We start from the raw sequence: 20,748 nt of genomic DNA on the forward strand, positions 1-20,748 counted from the left end.
CTGGGGTGGGGGAGCCCAGCATCTGTGTGCTGAGGCACTATTGCTGTTAGGTCTCCTCTCGTACTGCTGCCTTCCCTGTCTATTGTAATTCAGCCCTCAGCATAGTATCTATCCAGACAACCTTGGTGAAGAACAAATGTTACTTGCCTGTAGAAGACGTGCTCTCAGAAGTAGATCTCTTTCTGGAAGGGCTGCAATTTGTGCTCTCTGGCTGTCTCTGGGAGGGCTTGTCCTGTGCTGGCAGGGTGCCTAAAAAGCAGAGGAGGGAAAACAAAAGCCCAAGAGAACTTAAATTAACTTAAAATTAGAAATGCCAATGAAACACATTCCAGATGTCAAATGTTTAAAGCAGGATAACAATTTTTACCAGAAATAACACTTGTTTGTATGGGGCATGCAAGTGGGGAAAGGCAGAGTTTCTCAGGTCCCATGGTTAGTGACAATCATAAACACTACCCTCCTAGATAGAGGGGGCTGTTTTATATTTAAACTAACTTTTACTATATGTAATTCAGATTAAAGACTTTTAAACTCATGGTTGTACATCAGCAACAGCATACACACTCCCCCAATACCTCACTTTGCAGGAAAGTAAACAAGATTAGAAGAATTCTTGCATCTCTGGGTATATACAAGGGTTTGTATATTTAAAGTGTTAGTGGAGCTATCTATATCTGCAAAGTGCAATGCGTTATATGCACAAGCACAAGAGGAGGCTGGGTAGAGAACCACACAGAAATTTGGCACTTAATCTCCAAAAATAATATGTAATAATAATCTAAACCATATTACAGTTCTAACGTACATAAATGAGCTGCCTGCATGAGACTGTGAAATACTTAACAAATTTTATCCATGTCTTAGCTGAATATTTCCTTTCTTGGAATAATGGGGGCCACAGACCGAGGACATTGGGTACTCTGCTCTATGCAGCCTTGGAGGCAGACTAACCCTGTCAATCAGAGGCAGGGCAGCTGTGGAAGGGCAGGGCAACCTCCGAGAAACCGTCAGTTGAGACATTTCCATAGCCTAGGAAAAATGAAGCACTCTATATCAGTAAGGAAGATGAGTCATTAAGCCTAAACAGAACAAGGAATTCTGCAGAGCAAGGAATTAAGTTAATAAACTTTGATAATAAGTCAGTATCTTTTCCCACTTAACACCCCATTTAGTGTGGATTGAATCTGTGGACCTCATTATTCTAAGAAAAGTAGTTTTCAGGTAAGACATGGATACATTTTCCTTTTCTTATACGTAATGAGATCCCCAGATCCATGACACTGGGATTTTATAGCAGTGTTCACTCAGGAAGGGAACTATATACAGACATGCACAGAGGTGAAAGGGGATAACCCTTTCCAAATAGTTACAAGAATGCTACAGTGAAGAGCACCGTCTACTGAAGGCAGCAGCAAATGATGACTGGATGTTCAACTTGTAGAATTTTAAAGGTGGCATGAACAGATGACCAGGTGGCTGGTTTACAGATTTTCTTGTATGGGGCACATGGTCTTTCTGCCCATGAAGCTGCCTTGGCTCTGAGGCAGTGAACTCTGATATTGGAAAATGCAATTAGGCTTTTTGACTTGTACGCCTCTGAGATACAATATCTCAGCCACTTGGAAGGGAGGATTTTGAAGCCTTCTTTCCCTCTAAACAGTGGATAATAAAGCATAAAAAAAGTGTTTGCCATTCTGACCTGTGCTCTGTAGTGAATATATACTTTGAGATCTCTGCAGACATCCAAAGTATGTCACAAATTCTCTTTGGAGTGTGACAGAACTTGACAGAAAGAGGGAAGAACAATTTCCTGCTCTAGGGAGCTTGGAGTTTATCTTGATTATGAAGACAGGGTTGGTTCTGAGGATCACTTAAGCCTTATAGAACATGCAGTAATGAAGTTCCAGGAAAAGAGCTCCTAACTCAAACACCCTGCAAACAGATGTAATTCTCATGAAACAAAACCATTTTAAATGGTTAAAAAGTAATTACACACCTTCACTAATGGTTCAAATGGAGGCCCTATGATGTGCATAAAATAACTTTATGCACATCAGGACGACGTAGATGAGATGATGCTCTCATAAGAAAAATGCTGGATAACTGGGTATGATGAAAATTCACGAGTTGTCTACTGCACAGGGGATAATAGATAAAACAGCAACTTGATCTTTGTGTTTGAACTGCCAGGCCTAACCTTAAGTCAATTCTGAAGATATATGAGAATCTGTGGTACCAATACAGGTGGGAGCGGGTGAGGAGAGGTCAGACCTTTGACTTGGGACCAACGGTTAAAGCTCAACCAGGCCCTTGAATACACTGAGTAGATTTATTTCTGGAAGCTAAAATTGTGGATATTATCTCTCCGAATTACCTCTGACTTAAGAGGCTCTGTCCAAGAACCATACAGCTAGTCTCAGACTGTCTGGATTTTGATTGGCTCTTGAAATATCATCTCTCTTCTAGATGGAAGGTAGATGAGTGATCTCTGTACCCTGTGAAGATGATAAAAGTACCAAGGCCTCCTTGGCCAGAATAGGGATAACAGAATTACCGGTGCTGCTTCACTCCTAATCTTCTGTGGAATTCTGAGGAGGACAGAAAAAGGGAGGGAAGGCATGTAAGAGTCCCTTTTGGCCATCTTTGCAACAAGGCATTTGTTGCATTGGGTCTGTGATCCCACCAGTAAGAGAATAACTCTGAAACCATGCAATTCAGGTGGGGGGCAAACATATCTATTGCTGAGAGAGTACTATTTTTATACTAGGAGATGAAACACGTCTAAGGCGTAGTTTTCATTCCGGATGTTCTAGCCTTTGCTTCTTGAGCTAGTTGGCTGTAGCATTCAATTTTGCCTTGGATAAGAAAAGAGTGAATTGACTGCAGATTCTCCTTTGCCCAAGTCATCAGGAGATGAGTTTCTCTTCACAGGAGAGTAGACCTTGTTCCCTTAATCTGTTGATGCATGATACAGCTGAGCTGTTGTCTATCTTGATCAGCACTTGAGGTAAGTCCAGAGATGGGAGCAGAGCCTTGAGACCATACTGGATTGCCCTGAGCTCTCCTCAGTTTATGGTATGCTTGTGCTATTGTTTGGATTAGATTCCTTGTACAATCTCTGTCCCTTCGTGAATGACCTGAGAATTCTCCTGGCATGATATACCTTAGTTGAGCAGTGGATAAGAGACAGTTGAGGGAGGGATAAGATGAAGTTCTGTAGTGGCCTCACGTGAGCACTGATGCACTAAGAATATCCACACAGGAGATCACTAATCCCAGAAGAGACAGAAACATATGAATGGATACTCTCCCCTTGAGAAGTTGACCATTTTAATAAAATGGGTCTGCTTCTCATTTGTTTCCTGCAATTTGTAGAGGACAGTTACTGTTCCCACTCAGACTGTGAATATGCTGAGACTGCAAACTGACTCTCATAAAACCATGGCTCTGCAGCCTTTATTGCTTTGATAGTACAATCCATGACTGACTGAATGAGGCTCAGGAAAGGAGGTCACCCAGAAAGGGGTAGACTGGAAGCCATCCTTTCTGATGGCTGATATTAACACTAGCAGCATTTTTGCAAACACTTGCAGTGCTGTTGCCAAACCAAATGGCAAGGACTTGTATCAGTAACGTTGTGCTCTGAGAGCAAAGGTGAAGCAGCATCTGTGAGACTGAAAAATTGAGTCTCATAGACATTCAGACAGGCATCCTTCAAATCTACAGATATCATGCAGTTCCCTCTGTGGATGGCAGTTAGTCTGGATTTTAAAATCTCCATCTTGAATTTAATTTATTTTTTAATCTGTGGAGATACCTGACATTGAGAAGTGCTGTGTAGCCTTCTGATTTTTTTTTAAATGAAGAACAATATGGAATAAGGCCTTCTTTCTTCTGAAGAGATGTGGACAGGTTCAAGTGCTCCCATTTGCAGGAGATGCAGGATGGCTGTCTGTATGCCCTGACTACTTCTCAGGCAAAACCTCCTAGGCTGTGCAAATGTTTTTTACACAGCCTAGGAGCATTCTTTGATAGGATAACGAGCCTTGTGGATAAGGGAGAAGCGGTGGATGTGGTATACCTAGACTTTAGTAAGGCATTTGATACGGTCTCGCATGATATTCTTATAGATAAACTAGGAAAGTATAATTTAGATGGGGCTACTATAAGGTGGGTGCATAACTGGCTGGATAACCGTACTCAGAGAGTAGTTATTAATGGCTCCCAATCCTGCTGGAAAGGTATAACAAGTGAGGCTCCGCAGGGGTCTGTTTTGGGACCGGCTCTGTTCAATATCTTCATCAACGATTTAGATGTTGGCATAGAAAGTATGCTTATTAAGTTTGCAGACGATACCAAACTGAGAGGTATTGCAACTGCTTTGGAGGACAGGGTAAAAATTCAAAATGATCTGGACAAATTGGAGAAATGGTCTGAGGTAAACAGGATGAAGTTCAATAAAGATAAAGGCAAAGTGCTCCACTTAGGAAGGAACAATCAGTTTCACACATACAGAATGGGAAGAGACTGTCTAGGAAGGAGTATGGCAGAAAGAGATCTAGGGGTCATAGTGGACCACAAGCTTAATATGAGTCAACAGTGTGATACTGTTGCAAAAAAAGCAAATGTGATTCTGGGATGCATTAACAGGTGTGTTGTAAACAAGACACGAGAAGTCATTCTTCCGCTTTACTCTGTGCTGGTTAGGCCTCAACTGGAGTATTGTGTCCAATTCTGGGCACCGCATTTCAAGAAAGATGTGGAGAAATTGGAGAGGGTCCAGAGAAGAGCAACAAGAATGATTAAAGGTCTTGAGAACATGACCTATGAAGGAAGGCTGAAGGAATTGGGTTTGTTTAGTTTGGAAAAGAGAAGACTGAGAGGGGACATGATAGCAGTTTTCAGGTATCTAAAAGGGTGTCATCAGGAGGAGGGAGAAAACTTGTTCACCTTAGCCTCCCATGATAGAACAAGAAGCAATGGGCATAAACTGCAGCAAGGGAGATTTAGGTTGGACATTAGGAAAAAGTTCCTAACTGTCAGGGTAGTTAAACACTGGAATAGATTGCCTAGGGAAGTTGTGGAATCTCCATCTCTGGAGATATTTAAGAGTAGGTTTGATAAATGTCTATTAGGGATGGTCTAGACAGTATTTGGTCCTGCCATGAGGGCAGGGGACTGGACTCGATGACCTCTTGAGGTCCCTTCCAGTCCTAGAGTCTATGAGTCTATGAGTAATTGGTTGACAGAGATCATACTTGCCATACTGTCCATCAATGTTAGCACTGCAGGGCACACAGGGTATGCCTGCATGGCAAAATCATCATCAGCGAATCTCAGAGCCTAGGCCAACTGACTTGAGCTTGCACAATGGGGCTAAAACCAGCACTGTAGATGTTCCTGCTTGGGCTGGGGTTCTGAAACCGGCAAGTGGAGTGGGCCTCAAAGCTTAAGCTCCAAATCAAGTTGGAATGTCTACACATTGTTTGTAGCCCGGTAATGCAAGCCTCGGGAGCCCAAGTCAGTTGACCTGGCCTCTGAGACACACTATCGCAGGTTTTTTCTTTTTCTTTTTTTTGCAGTGTAGACATACCCTTAGGGCAGGGGAGGGCAAACTTTTTGGCCTGAGGGCCACATCTGGGTATGGAAATTGTATGGTAGGGCTGGGGCAGGGGATTGGGGCTCAGGGATGCAGGCTCCGAGCGGCACTTACCTCAAGCAGCTCCTGGAAGTAGCAGCAAGTACCCCCTCCAGCTCGTACGTTTAAGGTCAACCAAGGGGCTCTGCACGCTGCCCCCACCCTAAGCGCTGCCCCTACAGCTCCCATTGCTGCAGCTCTCAGCCAATTGTAGCTGTGGGAGCAGCACTTGGAGTGGGGACAGTGCATGAGGCCTCCTGGCTGACTGTAAATGTAGGAGTCAAAGGGGGGCATGCTGCTGCTTCCAGGAGCTGCGCAGAGCCGCCCCCGACCTCGCTCCCCAGCTGGAGTGTGGGAGTAGGGCAAGCCCCACACCCTGCTTCCCAGAAGGAGCTCGAGGGCCAGATTAAATCGGCTGGCAGGTTAGATGTCGCCCGCAAGCCGTAGTTTGCCCACCCCTGCCTTAGGGTGTTAGATAACAGTTCTCTTTTGTTTATATATTTATTCTTCCTGGACAGATGCCCTTGATAGTGTTTATGCCTGAAGGAGGCTGGAATTATGCCTGCCTTGACCTGGCTGCCTACAAAGGGCCTGTATAGTGAGGAGGCCCCTCTTTCAGGTAAAAGTTTTTCCCAGTTAGAAATTATGAGTACTTGACCATCAGGGGAAAGGGCACATATATCTTTGGTAGTGATACCAGGATAAATTTTGACTGATGCATACTGAGGAACCTTCTGGCTTCACAGAATGAAGCCCAGGGGACATGTGGGATAGAAGATATGGTGGGAAAAGAGCAATAACTAGTACATTAGGACCTGGTGATTCACAGCAACAGCTGAAAATGACAATCCAATATTTAAGACATGGTGACCTGCAGTGGCAGCTGAAGACAACAGCCCAAAGCTTTTCCAGTTTTTAGGTCTGACAAGAAATCCTTATTCTACTATTACACATTCACAGGGTGCATGACCAGAGATATATAGCTATAACCTGTCGAAGACATCTGCAGAGATAAACGCAGTTCACAATACACTTTCCCTGAAAGTCTATTCTTTGTGTAGGGTTCCCCCCCAGTATTTTATAAATTGAGCTGATGGATGTGTTATGTGATCTGATGTGTTGGCCTTCCTCCCCTAAGCAGGGAGAATTTCCTTTGTGGGGTTGTGTGTACAAATGCCTAGAGGAAACAGAATATGTCTTTGACTTGGTCTTTTTTGCATTGATTTGCCATGCTGCACTTTATGAAGGAGAGCAGGGGAGCTAAATGTTGGTGGAGTACCCTGGGCTGCACTCCATGAAGGTGAGCAGGAGAACTAGGTACTGAAGAATATTTGCCCTGTCACAGTCCATGAAGCTGAATAGGAGAACAAGTTGCTGAGGATTTTTTCCCTGCTGCCCTCCATGAAGGTGAGCAAGGGAGCAAGGTGCTGAGGATTATCAGACTGGCTGCACTGCACAGACTTATGCAGTTTGAGGGAAACAGACTCCACTTTTTGCCTCTAGAGTGCCTCCTAGAGGAATCCTCTAAATCAGACTTTTCAGTAGATGAAGAGAATTAGGGGCTCATGTGTGTGTGCGTGCGTGCACTTTATGTTAGGTTGTCTAGATTGGTGTGAACATCTGAGACTCTTTCTTACGACTCCCCTTGATCATCCTCCTCCTCATGAGGGAGAGAAATTTCAAATTGATGGTTCCCTGGAAGGGAGCAGGGCCTTGTGATTATTCTTTTGAATGGCTTTCTTGCCCTGAGAAACAGGAGTTTTGTGCTGGATTGGGTCCAAAAGGCAACTTCCCAGGTCTCAGGCTCTGTGTAAGGGAGATTCCTGGATGTGGCCCAGAGATAGGTTGAGCCCACCCAAGGTGGCCAATACAAAGCCACCAGGCTTCAACCCTGGACATTTAAAGGGAGTCCTTGACCCATTTGCTGCACTCGAAGACATCTCTGGGCTGACATTGCTGTCAGGGTGTAACCCTGAGCCACTGCAGGCTTGGGCAGTGGGCATGCTATAGAATGGAGGAAGGAGTTGGGTCCAAGGGCCCCTTACTAGGCTCTCCTTATTCTGTCTGTGAATCTTTGACAGTACAGTAGCTCCCTGCCACTGTAGAAGCATGGGGGTGGGACTGGGCAGCTGCTTCAAGGTCAACAGATGGGGCTGTGAATGTGAGCTCCAGTGGTTGAGAGGAAGCTTCCTTTGCCTTTTGATACTGTGGGTCCACACGGGGAGCAGCTGCCAGCACTGCTTGCTGATCCCAAGTCTGACTGCTGCTGTCACCTGTGTCAGGCCTGGGGGACTTCGCTGCTGCTGAGGTACTGCCACTGCTTCCTGGGAGTTCTCCTGCTCAGAGGAGGAGGCTGCTGGAAAACCTACCCCTGTCTGAGCATCTGAGACAGACCTTGGTCTTCAAAGAACAGGCACAGATCTCTATGCAGGTATTTAATCAGCAGAGAAGGTTCAGGAAAAATCTGGTTCTCCCCTCTCAGCCTTCTCTGCCATGCTTCACTTGGTGTGGGTGAGCAGGGAGCATGGAAGGTCCCAGCAAATGAGGAGAAAGGGAATCCTCTCTGCCAATAAAAGCAAACCCCTATAAGCCTAGAGATTTTAAGCTTTTTTCCTCTTTCTTCTTCTTCTTTACATATGACTTGCAACAGGGAGGAGCAGGTCTGCCTGCCGGTAGCTGGAAAGGCAGATGAAATCTGGAGGGTTTCTCAGAGATGGAGCCATACCTCCCCTGCCTATGAATGGCAGGTTTGATTTGCCTCCAAGGCTGCATAGAATAGAGCACACAAAGCCATGGATCTGTGGACCTTATTATAAATAAGAATTACTTCAGGCAATTAAATATAGAGTGAAATCCTGGTCCTATTGAAGTCAATGAGAGTTTTGCCATTGACTTAAATGTGGCCAAGATTTCACCCACATACTGTATGCATTACTAGATTTGTAATAATATAGAAAATGGAGATTAATCTTATGTTGCCACAGTAAAGCCAATATGCCAGTTATGAATGGTGGCTGTGTTATCTTCAAGTAGTACTGAGAGATTCTGGGTATGTCTACAGTGCAATCGGGAGGTGTGACAGCATCACACGTAGACATACCTGAGCTAGCTAGAGTAAGTATCCAAACTTATGGGTAGATGGAGCTAGCCTTTGTAACTGCCTGTTTTGCTATGAATTCACTGCTATTGTTACTCAAGCTAGCTTTGATCAGTATCTACATGTGCTGCAATGACAACTCTAGATTTCAGTGTAGATATATAGCCTAATAGGCAAGATAGCTACAGTCTTCATCTCATGTGTCTGTACAGAACTGCATGAGTGGCGCTCCTAAGCACTATTACATTAAAAATAAATAATAAAAATAATAATATAAGTCCTGTGATAGACCCAGGCCAGTTGGGAACAGCAGAGTAGTCCTGTATCCGAAGCCTGCCCACTGCAGAAGGACCTCCCCCCAGCCTAAGGGGAGGATCCACAGGTCTGTGATACCAAATAAATACGTGGGACAACTAATGAAAAAAACAGGATTGGGAGTGAGGTCACAGGGCTAAATGAAGGGAACCTGATGGGGACACCAAGCAGAGAACCCTGGACAACGCCCACTGCTCCTCAAAGGTGTCAAGGGAGCCAGCGGACGCTGCCCAGAGTAACTCTGCCCGGATGTGTGAACAGATAGAGGAGAACAGCACAGTAGTCCTATTGGCATCCAGCGGGGGTGCGCGGGCAAAGCCCGCCCACTTCTAAAGGGCCTCCCCCCAGCCTAAGGGGAGGACCCACAGGTCTGGGACACCAAGTAATTACGGGGGGCAACTAATGAAAAAACAGGATCGGGAGTGAGGTCATAGGGCTAAACGAAGGGAACCTGATGGGGACACCGAGCAGAGAACCCCGGACAACGCCCACTGCTCCTCAAAGGCGTCAAGGGAGCCAGTGGACACCGCCCAGAGGAACTCTGCCCGGATGCGTGAACAGATGGAGGAGAACAGCACAGTAGCAGAAGGGAGATATACTGGCCACTGGAGAAGCAGTTGTCTGTTCCCTGAGTGACCTGAGCGGGGGCTGCTCCAGGCTAATGAGAACACCTGACTCCAATTAACCTGCTAAGAGTCAGGTGAGGCTGTTAAGTAGCTGACTCTAATTAAGGCCCCTCTGATGTTATAAAAAGGCTCACTCCAGTCAGGCCAAAGAGAGCCAGGGAGCCAGAGGAGAGGAAGTGCGTGCGAGGAACTGGTAGCAAGAGGTGTGCAAGAAGCTGAGAGTGAGTAGGCATACTGCTGGAGGACTGAGAAGTACAAGCGTTATCAGACATCAGGAGGAAGGTTTGGTGGTGAGGACAAAGAAGGTGTTGGGAAGAGGCCATGGAGAAGTAGCCCAGGGAGTTGTAGCTGTTGCGCAACTGTACCAGAAAGCACTCTACACAGCTGCAGTCCACAGGGCCCTGGGCTGGAACCCACAGTAGAGAGTGGGCCCGGATTCCCCCCAAACCTCCCAACTCCTGATCAAACACAGGAGGAATTGACCTGGACTGTGGCTTCTACCAGAGGGGAAAATCTTTGGGCTGTTTCCTGACCCACAGGGTGAATCTGTGAGGTGAGCAATCTGCCAATAAGCGCAGGACCCACCAAGGTAGAGGAGGAACTTTGTCACAGTCCATTGTCAGCAATGAAAGGCTAAAGATTTTTTTCCTCAAAGTACCCAAGCATGCTCTTTACCATGAATCTTCTTAAATACTTTCTCAATCACTGTCTTTAGTGAGCAATTCATTACTAAATTATAACTGTAAAGAAGTAAAGTTGAACTAAGAAACTATAGTCAAAGACTTAATAAAAAAGTGCCCATATACTTGGTAAGAAGAGTGTTGCAACTTTCATATAAAATTGGCTTACAAATGTCTCATCTAAAGAAACTCCCTTAAGCAGATGGCAGAAATATATTTGGAGGCATGGGTTTCAACCATAACTGAGAACAGGCTCTTACATCCAAAAAGATTCACAAATACAGGAGTAAATCCATCTACATGTAACATGCAGATATGGTCAGACACTGCTTAGAAGAATCGAGACCAAAAAAAAAAAATCTACTTTTTTGTTGGCTCCTTACTGCTCTCCAGAAAGAACCTAAGAACCTGAATTACATAAATGGTAGCCAAATTCTTTCACTTGCAGACTTCAGGTAAGGACAAAAGGAAAACTTCACAATTAAAAGAGGGTAAATTGACATAGGTTCCAAGGAGACAGAACTGGATAAAACCTGACAGCTAACCCAATAGAGATTGTATAAGAAATATGAGAGGAAATGGTTCTAAATAATGTTTAAAAAAATTTCTCGCTGTGGACTTTTTTTTGCCTGTGTTCTGAGACACTAATAAGTGAGAGAGGGTCCTCCTCTAGATGACCAAATCCGCAAGAAGCAGCTGGCCAGTAAGGATCAGGAAGAGTTTTGGAAGCCTCTGCTTGTCTCCTCCCACTATGCTGCCACAGCAGGTTAGAAATTTTCATGGATAGAAAATCTTGCAAGTCATGGAAATGCACAATCAAATCCATCTGAATATAGTACCGTTGGAGACTTACAAGACCTTTCTTAGGATTCTGCTACCATAAAAAGAGTTCAGGTTTTCTCCATGTCTTAATCTTGTAATCACACAAACTGAAGGCTTCATATATGCCTAGGGAAAACCAGCACATTTCTATAATGTTCTTTGGGTTAGGGCAGAAAATAGAGAGGAAATTTCTTGGCCAGTGTGCAAGGGACAGATCACCTTAGGGAGGAAGGAAAGCACAGATCTGAGATTAGGACTCGATAAGAGCAGATAAAGCCTGTGAGACATATTTTCAAAAGTGTTCAGAATTCAGCAGATTCCATTGGAAAAAAAGGTAGCTAACTGGGACCTGAGCTCTTTTGGAAATCTGACTGCTGATTTAGGTGCCTCAAATGAGAACTATTGGGTGCTGAGCTCTTTTGAAAATCTGTCCCTGTGATCCTCTGCCTGCACTCTGGTCAGACTTGACAGCTACTAGAAGACGTCAGGAACTTTAATGAACTTGGATTAGGAGATCTAAGAATTTGCTAGCCACAGCTGGAGAGTAAAACTGGTTTAGAAGGATGTTATGACTCTATAGGGAATGTATCATAACCACAGGCACGGGCCGAAATAAAACAGCTCTGTAAAATCTGGAAATGGAGGAAGATGGTCAATCTATTTTCTGCCTGGGATCAGAGCTTACATCTGGACCGTGAGAGTGGATGGGCCTTGCCCTATGTCCAGAGGGCCAGTCCTGACAACAGAAAAGCTAATATACATGTCAAAGATGTCTCTGGCCTCATACCAAGAGGAAAGGCACATTATACTTTGGAAAAGGAGGACAATACTGAGGCCTTCCTTGAGTTAATTTGAAGTGAGTACCTGTTACTTTTTTTGAGACAGGGCTGGGCTCTATAACTGTATCCTTTCAGTGGTCAATATCTTTGAGAAAGTCTCTAGTTCTCCATACAGAGCCAGTCTGGAGCCATTAGGATAACTGTTCTCCTCCACTTTCCAAAAACTCTTTGGAATTAAGGAACCAAATGGAAAGAAAAAATTTCCTTTGGACTCTCCTGACTGCTGTCATTTCCAATAAGTTGATGTGTAGGAGGGATTCCCACTGAAAATGTGTCCCATTTGCTAAGCGAACACCATATAGGTTGCTACTCTGAGGTAGACATTTTAGGTAAATTAATTCCTTGTTCTTTTGTCTAGATTGAATGGTTTTACCCAGGATGTCACAAACTGTATTACTATGGGAGGAAGGAAGGTCCTCCCTGGTAGACCATATTTCTTGGCTTTGGCTTTTCTGGTGCTTTTATTTTATTTTTGATCTTCTCGGAGAAAGAAAAGTTTTGCCTTGAGCAGCATCTATGAGGATCCAGATAGTCCAAGGTCTGGGACAAGTGGTGCCCCCAAGGCCATCCTCTCGAGCCACAGCCCTCCCCCCCGAGTTTTAATCAGGGGTATATAGTAAATGTCATGGACAGTAAACAAAAATTCACTGCCCGTGACCTGTCCGTGATTTTTACTAAAAATACCTGTGACTAAAACGTAGCCTTAGTCATCAGCTATAGTCCTACTGGCACATGTTGTCTTGTGGTGATGGCCATGACCACCATAAACTTTGTAAAAACTCTTGGTGCCATTGTGAGCCTGAAGAGTACAGCCCAAACCCAAAAGTGGTATTGACACCTTCCAATGGCAAACCTGAGGGGGGGAAAATGTCTTTGATTTAGCTTTCTTGCAGTGTAGCCCCCTCAAACATATTAGCATCCACACACTATATATTTATCTTGGGGAAAAAAGCGAACTCCCTCTCAAGTGGAGTGGGGACTTGACTTGACCCAGGGGTCTCCCACATCCCAGATATGTATCCTAGCCATTGGGCTAAAGTTATGAGGGAGGCCATCCTCCTCCTCTTCCCCCTCCTTCCCCCTAGCCTGCAGGTTGAGTTAGGCAGAGGACCACCTATCTTCTCTCAGTTCATGTTTTGCACTGGGGCTTATGTGTCTGGACACTTGGCATGGGGCTGTAGCATGCATGCTCAAAGGCAGAAACATAGGTGCCTAGGGGAATTTTTACTACTAAAATTTAGGCAGCAAGGGTTTTTTAGGCATCTACAGGGCTTGGGAGCAGCTGGGGGTGTGTGGGTTTGTGAATCTCAATGGGGCCTGATTCTGGGATTTAGGAACCTAAAGTGGGAGTTAGGCACCTACATCCTTTTGTGAATCTACCCCTTAGTGCCTGACCATTTGGCTACAAGCAAATAAAGACAGCAGACCTCTAAAACTATGCCCTATATCAGGAACCAGTACCATTATGTAAGTAAATGAGAGACAAGTGTCTCAAATGCTGCACAATTCTGTGAGATCTTTGGGAACAGGGGATGAGAGAATCTTAAGAACTGGTAGATGAGACTGAGTCAAAACTTAGTCAGAGACCTTTTACTTTCTGAGGCCACGTCCAGACTACCCGCCGTATCGGCGGGTTAAAATCGATTGCTCGGGGATCGATATATCGCGTCTAATCTAGACGCGATATATCGATCCCCGAGCGCGCTTATATCGATTCCGGAACTCCATCAACCCCAACGGAGTTCCGGAATCGACAGGGAGAGCCGCGAACATCGATCCCGCGCGGTGTGGACGGGTGAGTAATCCGATCTTAGATATTCGACTTCAGCTACGTTATTCACGTAGCTGAAGTTGCGTATCTAAGATTGATTTCCCCCCCCTAGTGTGGACCAGCCCTGAGATCATCTTCTAGATGCGTATCTCCTGTCTTGCCTCTGAAAGTTTTCAATCATCACAGTAACTTGTAGTATAACATCTGAGATGCTTGCGAGTGGAGAAGTTCCTGGGTTTTCTTGGGAGATATAGGAGAGGACTTCATTACTAAGCAAGTTCTTTGAGGTTACAGGTGAAGTATCTCCAGATGGCTAACCTCTCTTAAAGGGCAGAGAAATTAAGCTAAACTTCTCTACTAATTCTCCTCAATAAGGCAAGGGCCATAAAGCTTTATATGCCATTGAGTTGCATATCATGCTTGTGGTGAAGATTTTCAGACTGTTCTGAGAGGTGTCCTTGTAAAAAGATGCTGCCAGTGAGCACTTGAGGGTTTTTGCTTTCCTATGTCTACATCTCTCAGGTGTGCGTGGGGGAAGATGATGTGATCATTAACATTCTAGGCATAGAGAGAGTATACATGTGACTGCTAGTAGGAAAGAACAGTCAATTTTTTTCTTAGGGAAGTGTCAATCATTTTGTCAAGCAGATGTCTTTGGGAGCTATCAGTAGGAGAATATTAGCTAGAATATTAGCCCAACTTGAATTTGACACCACAGAGAGATCTACTTTGGGATAGTGACCCAATATGGACTACATTTCCTTGGGAAATTTGTGCAGCCCAAATGCATTGTGAGTGACCAGATCTATATGTTTCTACATTGCAACTATATATTCCTACATTAGAGAAACTAGAGAGTCTACTCCAGAATGGACAGAGAAAGAGTAATTCTCCACCTGTTCTTCCAGGTTAATAGTATTCTTTGAGTGTCAGACAAAGAGAATGACTGCTGGAGACAACTGCAACTATACATACAAAATGATGGGATCTAAATTAGCTATTACCACTCAAGAAAGAAATCTTGGCATTGTCATGGATAGTTCTCTGAAAACATCTGCTCAATGTGCAGTGACAGCCAAAAAAGCTAACTGAATGTTAGGAACCATTAGGAAAGGGATAGATAAGAAGACAGAAAAAACCATAATGCCACTATCAAGATCCACGGTATTACCACACCTTGAATATGACCTGCAGTTCTGGTAACCTCATTTCAAAAAAGATATATTAGAACTGGAAAAGGTGAAGAGAAGGGCAACAAAAATGATCAGGGGTATGGAACAGCTTCCATACGGAACACGTGTTTGTGTTATACACCAGACTATGGCTTACAGGCCTGATAGAAAAAGCAGATTCTCCTTTAGCTGAATAGATAGAGAAAGTACTTTTGGATGCAGAGAGTTTTCTTCCAGGAACAGAGTAATCATAAAGATGGCTTAATGAGATTAGAGTATGTTTAACAAACTACAAAGATGAACAAATGAGTTTTCTAAATAACATTGTGTCTTAAAATAACATCCAGAAAAGAGATAAATTCAGAACTTTTAAAAAAGAGGTATATGAGCAATACAATAGCTGTGACCAGACTGTTCAATTTAGGAAACTAACAAATCAAATGCACAGCTGGATGTGAATTTCTTAAGGAATTAGGGAGGACACTGGGAGAAACTGTGTTGATAAAAAGGTGCTAGGCCTGGTCTCAGGCCCACTGTGAATCCCAGTTAGACTTGTACTCATGCATCCTCTGGCCTGGCCTACCTTATTGGCACCTCATTCTTCTGACAAATCCAAAATCCTAAGCAAACAGCAGGGGGGTCAACTGTCAAAAGTAGAAGCTGGCAGCGTGAAGAAGCTGACAAGGAAACCAGAATTTGCTCTTTGTAAAGAGGCAGGCCAGCAGGTGTGTACAAGCAGGTAGAGAGTATGAACCCATTTCTGCCCATTGAGAGCGGCATGTTTGTCTTCCAACTGTCATGAGATTGGAAGGTAGACTGGGACACATTAGGAGAAAACCTTATTTTAGAGAGGTGAAAACAAAATGGGGAAATAAGGAGGGGATGGCGCTTGTGGGCCCTCATTATAAATATACTCTTCCTCAGTATCTCAGGCCAGAGTTCTAAGGATGAGTATATTCTTCTGGATCCTAAAGTTGCAATGAGATATCAGATAGACAACAGATGGGCTGTTAGCTCTTCTATGATGCAAAGTAACCCTACAGAGGCTCTCTACAAGGAACACTACGAGACTATGTATGTCTTGCTGGAAGTTAGCCCAAAGCACAATTATTTGGCTTACTTACATAACTTTACTGCACTGCATTCCCAGCTGTTAGGAACTGATGCACAAGTGATATCGCTAAGCATATGTCTACACTGCAGTTAGACACCCCCATGCCAGCTGACTCCGACTCAGAGGGCGCAGGCTAAGGGGCAGTTTAATTGTGGAGCAGGCTTGGGCTGCAGCCTGAGCTCTGGGACCCTCCCACTTTGCAGGGTCCTATAGCCTGATCTTAGTTTGAACCTGAACATCTACACCACAATTAAATAGCTACTTAGCCTGGGTCAGCTGGCATGGGCCAGCTGTGGGTTTCTAATTGCAGTGTAGACATACCCTGACAGGAGAACACTGGGGCCTTGAATAATTAGGGCATGTCTATGTAAGCCCATAGTTTGAACTCAGGGTCAAACCTAGTCTCCCTTCTCTCTATGTGCAAATCATGCTAACCCAGGACTTGGACCCAGAGTAGAAGGATCCCACAGGGCCTGAAGGTCCAAAACTGAGTCAAGCCAGGATCCAGAATTCAATTCCTATTGCTCAGTAGTGTGGACTTGTGCTCTGGGAGTCCAACAAAAGTATCCCACAATCCCACTTTCTTTGTCCTCTGGACAGTCACGTTAGGTGGACAGTCAAGTTTTCCCACACTGCACCACAAACAAAGAAATAGAGTGGCCCCATTTTGGAAAGGTGCTAGGAAGTTTGGGATATGGGTGGTTGGACTCAGGCCCGCACAAAACAGTGTAGACGCTAAGTCCCCAGTTGGGACCCAGGGTTCAACAACTCCTAATCTGAGGTTACAAATTAGTATAGACACTCAAATCCTAGATTAACAAACCCAAGGTCTGCTAACTTGAGTTTTACTAACCCTAACGTTTATACTGCAGTGTAGACATACCCTTAGGGTATGGCATACCCCACAAAGGGTCCAAGAGCCCAGGCTCCAGCCAGAGTGTTTACACTGCAATTTTACAGCTCAGTAGCCCAAGTCCCACAAGCCCAAATCAGATAACATGGGCCAGCTGTGGGTGTTTGACTGCAGTGGAGACATACCCTTACTATCCAAGCCAGATTCTAGTCTTGTCATTTAAAGGTGAACTGCAAAGGACTGGTGATTTTTGAGTTAGTATGGATTTACATGCTGAATGTTTCTGCAAAGAAATGTAATGTATCACAAAAAGCTTTAACTTATCTTTTGAAATTTTTTTTTATTCTCTGTGAAATCCTGACACTTCCTGGTTTACTACTTGCCCCAGAATGCATGCATCTGTGATGCTACTGATACTAGATATCCTGTAAGACTTATGGGATCAGTAACATCCCAGAATGATGAAAACACCTGTTAATAGCTTCAAATGGTAGACACAAACCTTGTGTGACTGATGAAAAGACTATTCCACCAGGAAGAACACTTTATGGAGTGGACAGTTTAAAATAGAATATTGTGGTTGGCCCCAGTGACCATTTACAACAATTTTAAAAGACATTCCCTACCATTACTCGCACTTCCTACCAGTCATTTTAACTGCTCTGATTCAATCTTCTCTCCATGATGGCACATAATTTACATCTGCTTTAATAAAATGAACTCACTTTACTATACCAGAAGTTTTCTCTTCCTTCCACCTTATTGTCTCTAAAGTGTATACAAATCTGAACTTTTTATGAATACTTGGTGTTTCAGAATCATATTCATGTGATGGTAAAAAAGGCAAAAGCAAACACGAAACTGACACTGATCTTTTCATAAAACTCTTATTATGGAACTTGTTCCTAGATGCAGTTCTTACGGCCTTTGCTGTCTCACACTGCTGATATGCAGCACTAGAAACTTCTCGTGAATGAGCTGAATGCTGAGCTAAAAGCTGGTTCAACAATAAAAACAGCTGGTTCCAATTGTGGGAAATATACTTACTGAAAGCAATACATTTCATCTGACTCACCAATTATATGCACTACAAGAGGGAGGGTGATTCAGAGCCTACACCAGCAGGTTTTAACCTAAAATGTCTCTACTTTTCCTCTAATTAGACTGTCTCTAATAAAACCCAAGTCAGATCATTCACCATAATGGAATTCCTCAGGAAATTCCCAGAACTGCACTAACTACCACAACTCGTTTTCTACCCTTAACCCCTTGATGACTTAGCATTTTGGAGCTTTCTTCATAAATAGCAGGAAGAGCTATATAAATTTAGTTCTTATGTAACTAAAAGATTTTTAATAATCTGAAATACAGAGATAGGAAAGTCACAATTATTATGACTACACATGAATACACTACCAATCATCATGGTATCTGGCATTTTACATGGGTTACATTGGACCACTGGGTCATAACACAAACATATGCTTCAAACAACTAATATAATTTACTCAGATATACTTTTTAAACAAACACAGAGACAAACAGCTAATCCTAATATAATTTCTGCAAGACAGCAACCCAGCAAGCACTAAGAATATCCTCTATCATTGGCAGGAAACACACAGTCATGTTTCTATTGTCATTTCTTTAAAAATTACTTTCCATGACTTAAGAACCACTGGTGAGACACATCTATGCAATGAGCTTTGACTTTTGCTAGCCTGAGACTCCATTTGCTACCTTTTCATTTTTTTTTTAATTACCACAATTTTCTTCCTTGCTGGAGGAAGAAAAAGAAGCACTTCTATACTGCATAGCACAGTATTCAAAAGACAAGAATCAACAATATTAAAGCTGCCTGTGCAACCTTAACTCTTCCCCCATGCATATGTATTACAATGTAGACTTTTATTATAGGGATCACATATTACTTTTTCAACATATCTTATGTGCAAATAAGCAGGACTCCTTAAATGCACTCTCTCTTTCACTAATTGTATAGAAGAGTGTAGCACTGCATAGAAACTTTCTTTACTCTAACATTCCAAGCTTCTGAGCAGCTTCAAACAGCCACCATTTAAAAAATTTCAACTTGCTAACCAAATGACTAGTTTTTTCCCTTCCAAATGTGGAATCCCCATTCCACCCTCCCAAGTCTCATAATGGACAATATTCGGTCCTGAAGTTGTGACGGGCGTAAGAGCTAATATTTCTGTCCTAGCAAAGCTAGAAATTAGAGCTTTATATCACTGGAAAAATGAAAATCTTCCCATTCCAGTGGGGGACACAACACTTTTATAGCTCTAGAAGGGCAAGATATACCTGATTTTGAAGTTATGATATTTTTATGTACAGAAAAGGTACGAAGTCATTAAAATAAGTTTTAAAAAACTAATATTCCTTTAATATACATAATTAGATATATAATATAATCATATATATTAATTAATATAGTTTTTCACTTCCAGGGAGACCTATATCATTTCACTCATGATAAACTAAGGCCACTGTCTTTTACAGGAAGAGGTATAAAAGAAATTGTCCCACTGACAATTTAAAAAACCTTATGTCACTATCCCAACATGTGTTATATATATATATACACACACTTGTGTAGTAAATATTTAACTAAGTTATGATTAATCACTGCTCTGTTCCTTTACATGCTGTACCTGTTGATGCCTTTCTTCATATGAAAGACAACTTTCTATTACTGAAATCCATGAGAAGTCTAATTTGCCACTTCCTGCCCATAGGCAATATTTCAGGCTGACTATATGCTACTTGGGCCTAACTGCATTCTCCAGGAGTCCTTCAAGAGGGAATCTCTTTCAATACATCAGTTCATAATTGTGCTGTAAGGCCCCAATTACTTACACTATTTATAATGGTCTTTACTGCTACATCTAAAACTGTGATTATTTAATTTTCAAGCAGCTGATTAGCGATGGTTGTAGCTTTAAGTGGATACTGGATTCTGGAGAGACCAATCAAATGGATCCTTTGTTTAACTAGTTTTCAATTTTTACCTTAGAGACAGAAGTTTAGAATACACCGGAGCCCTTGGCAGCTTTTGATGTTTATAAGCAGCTTCAAAAGAATGTCTGTTCGAGTAGTTTCTTGTTGGAAAACTTGAAAAGTTGTTCTAGCTAATTTAATTGTCTCTGTTTTCTGTCCAATACTGGAAAACAAGGTGCTTTCTACTCCAGCACCTGAAGATGAGACATATCTTGTTTTTATGCTTCTACGTTTTCTCCAGATTAGAGATAAGAAGAAGTTTAGCTTGAGGTTATCTTCTTTACAAGTTAAATTTACAGACATGTGGTCAACAAACATACATATTGACCACTGCTTTACCATCAAATGTGGTACATCCAATCTGTTTATGTGCATGCATCTACATCACTACATTGGACTAGATGACCTCCTGAGGTCCCTTCCAACCCTGATAGTCTATGATTCTGTGATCACCAATCACCTCACCTACATCAACTCACCAACCTATTAAAATTATTTGAGGGGGTCAAGAAACATGTGGACAAGGGTGATCCAGTCGACACAGTGTACTTGGACTTTCAGAAAGTCTTTGACAAGGTCCTACACCAAAGGCTCTTAAGCAAAGTAGGCAGTCATGGGGTGAGAGGAAAGGTCCTCTCATGGATCAGTAACTGGTTAAAAGATAGGAAACAAAAGTTAAGAATAAATGGTCAGTTTTCCATAGTGGAGAACGGTAAATAGCAAGGTTTTCCCAAGGCTCTGTACTGGGACCCGTGCTCTTCAACATATTCATAAATAATCTGGAAAAAGGGGTAAACAGTGAG

At 43.1% G+C, this 20,748-nt stretch overlaps 1 protein-coding gene across 7 annotated transcripts in view; it reads right to left on the reverse strand.

The window, feature by feature from the left end:
- ASH1L (ASH1 like histone lysine methyltransferase) overlaps positions 1–20,748 on the reverse strand; it is a 170,435-nt gene that overhangs the window by 83,716 nt on the left and 65,971 nt on the right. For 6 of the 7 annotated variants that reach the window (XM_050930024.1, XM_050930030.1, XM_050930029.1 and 3 more), the window contains one exon: positions 148–249. In XM_050930024.1, coding sequence (XP_050785981.1) covers positions 148–249 — 102 coding nt within the window. Of the gene's footprint in view, positions 1–147; positions 250–951; positions 1,032–20,748 lie in introns of those variants that run through there. The other variant, XM_050930031.1, reaches the window with a different exon arrangement.

Source organism: Gopherus flavomarginatus, chromosome 20, assembly GCF_025201925.1.
Source record: "Gopherus flavomarginatus isolate rGopFla2 chromosome 20, rGopFla2.mat.asm, whole genome shotgun sequence".
NCBI classification, from domain to species: domain Eukaryota; kingdom Metazoa; phylum Chordata; order Testudines; family Testudinidae; genus Gopherus; species Gopherus flavomarginatus.